The sequence below is a fragment of the Coregonus lavaretus genome, assembly GCF_964263955.1.
Source record: "Coregonus lavaretus genome assembly, chromosome: 26".
NCBI lineage: Eukaryota > Metazoa > Chordata > Actinopteri > Salmoniformes > Salmonidae > Coregonus > Coregonus lavaretus.
Window position 1 is genome coordinate 38597917 of NC_140013.1, and position 12268 is coordinate 38610184.

Genomic DNA, 12268 nt, shown 5'->3' on the forward strand with positions numbered 1-12268 from the left:
TGAAATAGTTAATGCTTTGTGGGTGTGTGAAATCATAATAATATTTTTACGTATCTCACGCCTAATTGTTGCAATGCATATACACGATACATAACGTTCAATTTAGCTCTAGGACCAGATAATAAAACATTTACGAAAACGCCACACCAGACGGTGCTGGAGGTTTTGGGTCCACGCCACCTTCACTACCTAGTGGGCGGAGCGACTTTTGTAGTCTTTTAGACATGTCAACAACATGCCGGAGTCCAGGAGTGAGGCAGAGACAGACGAGAAAGGAGAAAAGCCTTCTAAAAACATAATTTCTGTAATTTCTCAGTTCGCTGACGATCATTTAACCTTTGTCCGGGTAAGAACCGACTGGGATACAAATTGCACATTCAAACATTGATGGGGAGGAAGTAGACGCTTCGTTCAAATGAGACAGCAGATTAGCTGTTGTTAAAATGTACTAAAGGTCCAGCTAACACATTCCAACATCTTTAGCTAACATATCTTGTTTTCTCCTCTAGAACATCAGTACTGGACTAGCAATTGCCGGGGTAATAGTAATATCAAGGAGTATTAAATTGGTAAGTAATTTAGCCTATGCATAAAAAGCCAAATGTGATGCAGGCATGTTCCTCCAGGAGGCGGTAGCGAGTCGGGTTTCACACGAACCCTGGTTAAAGGAAGACTTGGGCGAAATTCTCTCTCTGGCCAATGTCAAGGGAATTCTCTTAACGATATCGACATATTGTGGCGTTTTAACCAGACGAGATGAGCCCTTCCCCCTTATTCAATGAAATGCCAGATGGCTGTTCTGCGTAGGTTATAAGGTCAGGATCAATTTAGGATGGCAGTTGATGAGCTGTTTGCCTAATGTGTTGTTTATCCTAGTTGATGTTGTTTAGATAGTCAGCCTAACAGCCTTTTCTTCTTAACCAGATCATCAACTTCCATCCCTTGGCTTTAGAAAGGTCGTTTTGTTTAGCTAATAGAATTATCTGTCGTTTTGTTTAGCTAGTAGAATGATCTGTCGTTTTGTTTAGCAGTAACCAAAAGGTCGCTGGTTCTAATCTCCGAGCCGACTAGGTGAAACATCTGTCGATGTGCCCTTGAGCAAGGCACTTAACCCTAATTGCTCATGTAAGTCGCTCTGGATAAGAGCGTCTGCTAAATGACTAAAAAATAAATAAAACATTTATTTAAAAAAATACTAATAGAATGATCTGTCGTTTTGTTTAGCTAATAGAATGATCTGTCGTTTTGTTGAGCTAATAGAATGATCTGTTTTGTTTAGGTAATAGAATGATCTGTTGTTTTGTTTAGCTAATATACTGAACAAAAAATATAAACACATGTAAAGTGATGGCCCCATGTTTCATGAGCTGAAATAAAAGATCCCAGAAATGTTCTATATACACAAAAAGCTTATTTCTCTAATTTTGTGCACAAATTTGTTTACATCCCTGTTAGTGAACATTTCTCCTTTGCCAAGATAACCCATCCACCTGACAGGTGTAGCATATCAAGAAGCTGATTAAACAGTGTGATCATTACACAGGGTGCACCTTGTGCTGGGGACAATAAAAGGCCACTCTAAAATGTGCAGTTTTGTCACACAACACAATGCAATAGATGTGTCAAGTTTTGAGGGAGTGTGCAATTGGCATGCTGACTGCAGGAATGTCCACCGGAGCTGTTGCCAGATAATTTAATGTTCATGTCTCTACCGTAAGCCGACTCCAATGTTGTTTTAGAGAATTTGGCAGTACGTCCAACCGGCCTCACAACAGCAGACATTTACATTTACGTCATTTAGCAGACGCTCTTATCCAGAGCGACTTACAAATTGGTGCATTCAATTTATGAGCGGGAACTGTGCTTCCGTAGAGATAGGGGGGCTAGCAGGCCAGAGGTGGATGAACATTGTGCCCTCGTTTGGGTGTAGGGTCTGATCAGAGCCTGAAGGTAAGGAGGTGCCGTTCCCCTCACAGCTCCGTAGGCAAACACCATGGTTTTGTAGTAGATGCGAGCCTCAATTGGAAGCCATTGGAGTGTGCAGAGGAGCGGGGTGACATGAGAGAACTTGGGAAGGTTGAACACCAGACCATGTGTAACCACGCCAGCCCAGAACCTCCAAATCCGTCTTAGTCACCAGCCACCCGGACAGCTGATGAAACAGGAGTATTTCTGTCTGTAATAAAGCCCTTTTGTGGGGAAAAACGGATTCTGATTGGCTGGACCAGCTGTCCCTGTCCAGTCATGTGAAATCCATCGTTTAATTGACTAATTTCCTTATATGAACTGTAACTCAGTAAAATCGTTGAAATTGTTGCATATTGCGTTTATATTTTTTTTCAGAATGATCTGTGGTTTTGTTTACCCAATAGAATGCTAGTAGCAGTTCCAATTCTGTGTTGCCAAAACAATATTTCATGGTGACTTAGGAAGGTTCAGTGTAACTGATTACAACACATTGTACTTACAACAGTTATTCCCATTATGAATGCTTTTCTAACAAGGTCTTTCATGTCTCACCACCCTCGTCAGATGACTAGGTTCGGCGTAGCCTCTGAGATCCCAGCACGGTTCATAGAGAACAATGTGAGCCTCAGAGGGAGGGTCCAGACCATCACAGAGAGAGCCCTGGAAGTGGAGCACGTCCCCATCTACATCCCTCTCCTCTCCCCCCTGCTGGCTAAAGGTACCCCCATCTACATCTCGCTCCTCTCCCCCCTGCTGGCTAAAGGTACCCCCATCTACATCCCTCTCCTCTGCCCCCTGCTGGCTAAAGGTACCCCCATCTACATCTCTCTCCTCTGCCCCCTGCTGGCTAAAGGTACCCCCATCTACATCTCTCTCCTCTCCCCCTGCTGGCTAAAGGTACCCCCATCTACATCCCTCTCCTCTCCCCCTGCTGGCTAAAGGTACCCCCATCTACATCTCTCTCCTCTCCCCCTGCTGGCTAAAGGTACCCCCATCTACATCCCTCTCCTCTCCCCCTGCTGGCTAAAGGTACCCCCATCTACATCTCTCTCCTCCCCCCCTGCTGGCTAAACATACCTCCATCTACATCTCTCTCCTCTCCCCCTGCTGACTAAAGGTACCCCCACCTACATCCCTCTCCTCTCCCCCTGCTGACTAAAGGTACCCCCACCTACATCCCTCTCCTCTCCCCCTGCTGACTAAAGGTACCCCCACCTACATCCCTCTCCTCTGCCCCCTGCTGGCTAAAGGTACCTCCATCTACATCTCTCTCCTCTCCCCACTGCTGGCTAAACGTACCCCCATCTACATCCCTCTCCTCTGCCCCTGCTGGCTTAACGTATGGAAGAATGAATGGGTTCACATCCCCTTCAACTTTAATAATAATAAAATAATTGGTCATTTAGCAGACGCTCTTATCCAGAGCGACTTACAGGAGCAATTAGGGTTAAGTGCCTTGCTCAAGGGCACATCGACAGATTTTTCACCTAGTGGGCTCGGGGATTAGAACCAGCGACCTTTCGGTTACTGGCACAACACTCTTACCCACTAAGCTACCTGCCTCTACAGTGTGATAGACCAACTGCTGCGCTCTTTAACATAAGTGTGTCAGCCATATACCATCTGCTGCGCTCTTTAACATAACTGAGTCAGCCATAGACCATCTTCTGTACTCTTTAACATAACTGTGTCAGCCATAGACCGCCTGCTGCGCTCTTTAACATAACTGTGTCAGCCATAGACCATCTGCTCTCTTTAACATAACTGAGTCAGCCATAGACCATCTGCTGCTCTCTTTAACATAACTTTGTCAGCCATAGACCATCTGCTCTCTTTAACATATCTGTGTCAGCCATAGACCATCTGCTGCTCTCTTTAACATAACTGTGTCAGCCATAGACCATCTGCTCTCTTTAACATAACTGAGTCAGCCATAGACCATCTGCTGCGCTCTTTAACATAACTGTGTCAGCCATAGACCGCCTGCTGCGCTCTTTAACATAAGTGTGTCGGCCATAGACCATCTGCTGCTCTCTTTGACATATCGGAGTCAGCTATATACCATCTGCTGCTCTCTTTAACATATCTGAGTCAGCCATAGACCATCTTCTGCTCTCTTTAACATAACTGAGTCAGCCACAGACCATCTGCTGCTCTCTTTAACATACCTGAGTCAGCCATAAACCATCTGCTGCTCTCTTTAACATAACGGAGTCAGCCATAGACCATCTGCTGCTCTATTTAACATAAATGTGTCAGCCATATACCATCTGCTGCTCTCTTTAACATAACTATGTCAGCCATATACCATCTGCTGCTCTCTTTAACATAACTGTTTCAGCCATAGACTGTCTGCTCTCTTTAACATATCTGAGTCAGCCATAGACCATCTGCTCTCTTTAACATATATGTGTCAGCCATAGACCATCTGCTGCTCTCTTTAATGTAACTGTGTCAGCCATAGACCATCTGCTGCTCTCTTTAACATAACTGTGTCAACCATAGACCATCTGCTCTCTTTAACATAACTGTGTCAGCCATATACCATCTGCTCTCTTTAACATATCTGTGTCAGCCATTGACCATCTGCTGCTCTCTTTAACATAACTGTGTCAACCTTAGACCATCTGCTGCTCTCTTTAATATATCTGTGTCAGCCATAGACCATCTGCTGCTCTCTTTAACATAACTATGTCAGCCATAGACCATTTGCTGCTCTCTTTAACATAACTGTGTCAGCCATAGACCATCTGCTCTCTTTAACATATCTGTGTCAGCCATATACCATCTGCTGCACTCTTTAACATAACTGTGTCAGCCATAGACCGCCTGCTGCGCTCTTTAACATAACTGTGTCAGCCATAGACCATCTGCTCTCTTTAACATAACTGAGTCAGCCATAGACCATCTGCTGCTCTCTTTAACATAACTGTGTCAGCCATAGACCATCTGCTCTCTTTAACATAACTGAGTCAGCCATAGACCATCTGCTGCACTCTTTAACATAATGGAGTCAGCCATAGACCATCTGCTGTGCTCTTTAACATAACTGTGTCAGCCATAGACCGCCTGCTGCGCTCTTTAACATAAGTGTGTCGGCCATAGACCATCTGCTGCTCTCTTTGACATATCGGAGTCAGCTATATACCATCTGCTGCTCTCTTTAACATAACTGAGTCAGCCATAGACCATCTGCTGCTCTATTTAACATAACTGAGTCAGCCATAAACCATCTGCTGCTCTCTTTAACATAACGGAGTCAGCCATATACCATCTGCTGCTCTCTTTAACATAACTATGTCAGCCATATACCATCTGCTGCTCTCTTTAACATAACTGAGTCAGCCATAGACCATCTGCTGCACTCTTTAACATAACTGAGTCAGCCATAGACTGTCTGCTCTCTTTAACATCCTGAGTCAGCCATAGACCATCTGCTCTCTTTAAAATATATGTGTCAGCCATAGACCATCTGCTGCTCTCTTTAATGTAACTGTGTCAGCCATAGACCATCTGCTGCTCTCTTTAACATAACTGTGTCAACCATAGACCATCTGCTCTCTTTAACATAACTGTGTCAGCCATAGACCATCTGCTCTCTTTAACATATCTGTGTCAGCCATAGACCATCTGCTGCTCTCTTTAACATAACTGTGTCAACCATAGACCATCTGCTCTCTTTAACATAACTGTGTCAGCCATAGACCATCTGCTCTCTTTAACATATCTGTGTCAGCCATTGACCATCTGCTGCTCTCTTTAACATAACTGTGTCAGCCATAGACCATCTGCTGCTCTCTTTAATATATCTGTGTCAGCCATAGACCATCTGCTGCTCTCTTTAACATAACTATGTCAGCCATAGACCATTTGCTGCTCTCTTTAACATAACTGTGTCAGCCATAGACCATCTACTCTCTTTAACATATCTGTGTCAACCTTAGACCATCTGCTGCTCTCTTTAATATATCTGAGTCAGCCATAGACCGTCTGCTGCTCTCTTTAATATATCTGAGTCAGCCATAGACCGTCTGCTCTCTTTAACTATGCTGTTGGATTTAGTGGAAGGGAAGGTTGGCTTTGATATTTGCTGAAGTATTGTAGTCAACCTAATGGTTAGCCTCTCCTGTAGAGTCAGTTTTCTATATTTTCCTAAAACCAAAGTAAATGCTACTTTAATCCAATTCATTTGATTTGATAGGTATTGGATCATGGCTTGATGTCTGATGAAGGTCATTGTGACTGAAACACGACATCTTTTTCACCTTTATCTAATTAAGACCAACATTTTTTTGTAAAAATTGAGTGAGTTTCATGCCTTCTGCCCGCATTACATTTACATTTACATTTTAGTCATTTAGCAGACGCTCTTATCCAGAGCGACTTACAGTTAGTGAATACATATTTTTTTTTATACTGGCCCCCCATGGGAATCGAACCCACAACCCTGGCGTTGCAAACGCCATGCTCTATCAACTGAGCTACATCCCTGCCGGCCATTCCCTCCCCTACCCTGGACGACGCTGGGCCAATTGTGCGCCGCCCATGAGTCTCCCGGTCGCGGCCGGCTGCGACAGAGCCTGGATTCGAACCAGGATCTAGTGGCACAGTTAGCACTGCGATGCAGTGCCGTAGACCACTGCGCCACTCAGGAGACGTGCATTCAGAGGCACCGGACCGTACACATTTACAAGATGTAGTTTAGCTCCCTTCATCAGACTGAGTTAGCATAGTAAAGCCTGTTAGAGAAGAGGCTAGCTGCAGTATTAAGTTATGGTTCTTCCCTGCAGTCAAACTGAGGGTACTAGATAGTGCTCTTTCAGCTCCATCCGTGGCCAGGGAGATTCTCTTACTAAGCTCTTCTCTAGTTACAGAGATTAGAAGTGTCTCTCTCTATAGCTCTGTCTCTTTGAGTTCCTGTTGTTTTACGACACAGGCTTGACCTCTGGCCACAGTCTTTTTGTTGTTGCGTGTATTCGCTTGCCTGTGCCTTTAGTAATACAGTATATCTACTGCTGTAGTTGGACAGCTTTCCATAGTGCATGTCTGCTGCTATATCTTCCAACAGTCTGTCTTTCTGTTTGTTCTTTCAGTTGGTCAGGATCTTCACTGTGCCACCTTCAGGTTTATGCAGTGGACCACAGCCATAGTTCAACATCCAGGTCCACTCTACAGGGGTCAAGAGGTCAGGTGTACTGTATGTGTGTCTCACCTGGGCAGGTCTTCTCTCCTCAGGTGGTGGTGGTGTGTTTCCCCTGGCTGTGCGCCTGGCGGGGGTGGAGCTGACCCCAGAGGGGAGGGCGTGGCTTGAGCAGCACCTGAGCCCGGCCCAGACGGTGTGGCTCAAACTGGTCAGCAGAGAGGAGGAGACACTGCACTGTCTGGTGTCTGTTAGAAGGGTCAGTTACTGTCTGTCTGTTAGCAGGGTCAGTTACTGTCTGTTAGAAGGGTCAGTTACTGTCTGTCTGTTAGCAGGGTCAGTTACTGTCTGTTAGAAGGGTCAGTTACTGTCTGTCTGTTAGCAGGGTCAGTTACTGTCTGTCTGTTAGCAGGGTCAGTTACTGTCTGTCTGTTAGCAGGGTCAGTTACTGTCTGTCTGTTAGAAGGGTCAGTTACTGTCTGTTAGAAGGGTCAGTTACTGTCTGTCTGTTAGCAGGCTCAGTTACTGTCTGTCTGTTAGCAGGGTCAGTTACTGTCTGTCTGTTAGAAGGGTCAGTTACTGTCTGTCTGTTAGCAGGGTCAGTTACTGTCTGTCTGTTAGCAGGGTCAGTTACTGTCTGTCTGTTAGCAGGGTCAGTTACTGTCTGTCTGTTAGAAGGGTCAGTTACTGTCTGTCTGTTAGCAGGGTCAGTTACTGTCTGTCTGTTAGCAGGGTCAGTTACTGTCTGTCTGTTAGCAGGGTCAGTTACTGTCTGTCTGTTAGCAGGGTCAGTTACTGTCTGTCTGTTAGCACGGTCAGTTACTATCTGTCTGTTAGCAGGGTCAGTTACTGTCTGTCTGTTAGCAGGGTCAGTTACTGTCAGTCTGTTAGCGGGGTCAGTTACTGTCTGTCTGTTAGCAGGGTCAGTTACTGTCTGTCTGTTAGAAGGGTCAGTTACTGTCTGTCTGTTAGCAGGGTCAGTTACTGTATGTCTGTTAGCAGGGTCAGTTACTGTCTGTCTGTTAGCAGGGTCAGTTACTCTCTGTCTGTTAGCAGGGTTAGTTACTGTCTGTCTGTTAGCAGGGTCAGTTACTGTCTGTTAGAAGGGTCCGTTACTGTCTGTCTGTTAGCAGGGTCAGTTACTGTCTGTCTGTTAGCAGGGTCAGTTGCTTTCTGTTAGAAGGGTCCGTTACTGTCTGTCTGTTATCAGGGTCAGTTACTGTCTGTTATCAGGGTCAGTTACTGTCTGTCTGTTATCAGGGTCAGTTACTGTCTGTCTGTTAGCAGGGTCAGTTACTGTCTGTCTGTTAGCAGGGTCAGTTACTGTCTGTCTGTTAGCAGGGTCAGTTGCTTTCTGTTAGAAGGGTCCGTTACTGTCTGTCTGTTATCAGGGTCAGTTACTGTCTGTTATCAGGGTCAGTTACTGTCTGTCTGTTAGCAGGGTCAGTTACTGTCTGTCTGTTAGCAGGGTCAGTTACTGTCTGTTAGAAGGGTCTGTTACTGTCTGTCTGTTAGCAGGGTCAGTTACTGTCTGTGTATGTTAACAGGTACAGTTACTGTCTATGTCTGTTAACAGGGTCAGTTACTGTCTTTGTCTGTTAGCAGGTCAGTAAGGCTGCAAATGAGCAATTAGTGTAAAAAAGATCAGAATTGGACTGCCTGTGTAAATGCAGCCTTACTGTCTGTGTCTGTGATTGGAGGAACATTAGTTAGTTACTGACTCTCTGGTATCTTCAGGACACTGTTACTCTTTATGACTGTATTAATTAACTGAATGTTGGAAGACAATGAAACCTACAGATAAGTGTTATTAACCTCCCTCTGTCTCTCTCCCCCAGGGGTCACTGAGGAGTCTGTGTCTGAATGACGAGGTGTTGAGGTTGGGTCTGGCACGCACCGTCCCAGTCTCTGGACTCCACCCCCAGTCCCGTCTCTACCTGCGGCTCCACCAACGGCTGCTCAGGGCAGAGGTCAAGGCCGAGCGGAAGGGGCGGGGCATGTGGAAAGAGGACAGCCTATGGGAAAGGACCTCACAGGCTGTCAGGGAGAACTCACTGGTCAGACTGATCAGGAGGATCTTCAAGTGGACATGATTGGTTGATTGACTGACTGACTGATTGGTTGACTGACTGACTGATTGATTGGTTGATTGACTGACTGACTGACTGAATGATTGGTTGATTGACTGACTGACTGGTTGATTGACTGACTGACTGATTTGGTTGATTCAAGTGGGCTTGAAAGGAAGTTTATGAATGTAGCAAGGTTCAAGCCACGTCCACCTGGGAAAACAGCTCTGCCATCATTTGTCTGTTTTTGAGAAGTGGGCCATCTATTTGTCAACTAATTGCCACTTCACCGATTGCTGTCAAAATAGAAACTGATAATATTCATACGATTACCCGTGCAAACCATCTTTTCTCCTGTACTTTAATGTCGGGTAAAAATGTGAAACGATGTCTCAAAAAGATGGGGGTTACATGGGGTTGACCCACGTGTCTATCAAAGTTGATATGTCGATGGGGATTAAACGCACTGACACGGCAACTACATGACCAGAGAGCATAGAAAATGGTCTAATTACAGGAAGTGTTCTTTGTGGGATAGAAATGTGTGGATGTTTGATTAGATAATGTAAACAAACTCGTTAGTCAAAAGAAAGGCGACACGAAAAATCCACATATCTAGGTCAATCGCGCAATTTTTTATCTTTCCCCTATTGTGAAATAAATATGCATATACAGTATATTGACATTCACAACAGGTGGGTGCTATTTTGGTACAAAACATTTTCGTCTTGTGTTTAGTATTCTACAAGACATCAATCATGAACTGTGGGTTTTCTAGCATGAACTGCACGTTTCAAGCCTTGCCACAACATCTCAATTGGGATTAGGTCTGGACTTTGACTAGGCCATTCCAAAACTAGAAATGTGTTGCTTTTTAGCCATTTTCATGTAGACTTGATTGCGTGTTTTGGGTCATTGTCTTGCTGCATGACCCAGCTGTGCTTCATCTTCAGCTCACAGACGGATGGCCTGACATTCTCCTGTAGAATTCTCTGATACAGAGCAGAATTCATGGTTCCTTCTATTAAGGCAAGTTGTCCAGGTCCTGAGGCAGCAAAGCATCCCCAAACCATCACACCACCACCACCATGCATGACCGTTGGTATAAGGTTCTTACTGTGGAATGTGTTTGGTTTTCGCCAGGCATAATGGGATCCAAGTCAAGATGGTTTATAGCAGAAGAAAAGACATGCACATTTAGGTAAATAAATAAAATAAAAACTAATTTTCCAATGGTTGAATTTCATCTCAAGAATATCAGCAAAAGAGTTATGTGGGCATGAAAAATGTTTGGTTAAAATACTAATATAATTTTGCTGACAAAGAAAAGAGGGACAGACCGATTTGCTAAGTGTTTATAACTGAAAAGTTTGCACATATAATTTCAAATTATCCGTCTCCCATTCCTTGTTGGGCTCTTTAGTTTAGTTCTTAACAGTTATGTTCCCTTAGAGAAGTGTTTGTGTGTTAGAGAGGGGAAAAGGGGGGTTTGGATTGTCACGGCGATAGAACTGTGGGGGTCTACTGGTCTCCCCCCTACGAGATCACCGTTGCCACGGTAACACCAAATCTGAGAGGTGAAACCCTAGTTGGGCCCTTGCAAACCACAGAGGGGAGAGAGGGGGAGAGAGAGAGAGAGAGAGAGAGAGAGACCCCCACTGGTTGCCCTCTAGGTTACAGAGAGCTGGTAGTCCCATCCACCAAACTACCAGGTGTGAAACAGGGAAGGGACTCAGGGGGTATGCTAATTTGGTATAGAGCAGACCTAACTCACTCTATTAAATTAATCAAAACAGGAACATTTTACATTTGGTTAGAAATTCAAAAGGAAATTATCTCAACAGAGAAATATTTCCTCCTGTGTGCTACCTATATGCCCCCACTAGAATCCCCATACTTTAATGAAGACAGCTTCTCCATCCTGGAGGGGAAAATCAATCATTTCCAGACCCAGGGACATGTACTAGTCTGTGACGACCTAAATGCCAGAACTGGACAAGAACCTGACACCCTCAGCACACAGGGGGACAAACACCTACCTGGAGGTGACAGCATTCCCTCCCCCATATGCCCCCCTAGGCACAACTACGACAACATAACCAACAAAAATGGGTCACGACTCCTGCAGCTCTGTCGCACACTGGGTATGTACATAGTCAATGGTAGGCTTCGAGGGGACTCCTATGGTAGGTACACCTATAGCTCATCTCTTGGCAGTTGTACTGTAGACTACTTTATCACTGACCTTAACCCAGAGTCTCTCAGAGCGTTCACAGTCAGCCCACTGACACCCCTATCAGACCACAGCAAAATCACAGTCAACTTGAACAGAGCAATACTCAATCATGAGGCATCAAAGCCAAAGGAACTGAATAATATTAAGAAATGCTATAGATGGAAGGAAAGTAGTGTTGAAACCTACCAAAAAACAATTAGGCAACAACAAATTCAATCCATTCTAGACAACTTCCTGGACAAAACGTTCCACTGTAATAGTGAAGGTGTAAACTTGGCAGTAGAAAACCTAAACAGTATATTTGACCTCTCAGCTTCCCTATCAAATCTAAAAATCTCTAACAGAAAACCAAAGAAAAGTAACAACAGTGATAAATGGTTTGATGAAAAATGCAAAAACCTAAGACAGAAATTGAGAAACCTATCCAACCAAAAACATAGAGACCCAGAAAACCTGAGCCTACGCCTTCACTATGGTGAATCACTAAAACAATGCAGAAATACACTACGGAAAAAGAAGGAACAGCATGTCAGAAATCAGTTCAATGTAATTGAAGAATCCATAGACTAACCACTTCTGGGAAAACTGGAAAACACTAAACAAACAACAACACGAAGAGCTATCTATCCAAAGCGGAGATGTATGGGTAAACCACTTCTCCAATCTTTTTGGCCCTATAACAGAGAACAAACAGCTAAAAAATATACATGATCAAATGCAAATCTTAGAATCAACTATTAAAGACTACCAGAACCCACTGGATTCTCCAATTACATTGAATGAACTACAGGACAAAATACAAACCCTCCAACCCAAAAAGGCCTGTGGTGTTGATGGTATCCTGAATGAAATGAT

The 12268-nt window shown here is 44.4% G+C and overlaps 1 protein-coding gene across 1 annotated transcript; it reads left to right on the forward strand.

The window, feature by feature from the left end:
* Positions 1-218: 218 nt before the first annotated feature.
* LOC311101704 (protein C3orf33-like) lies at positions 219-9878 on the forward strand. Its single transcript, XM_084142856.1, has 5 exons — positions 219-346; positions 510-569; positions 2533-2686; positions 7204-7367; positions 8947-9878. The coding sequence occupies exons 1-5, from the start codon at positions 236-238 to the stop codon at positions 9199-9201; spliced, it is 744 nt and encodes a 247-aa protein (XP_083998982.1). The 5' UTR covers positions 219-235; the 3' UTR covers positions 9202-9878.
* Positions 9879-12268: the final 2390 nt, after the last annotated feature.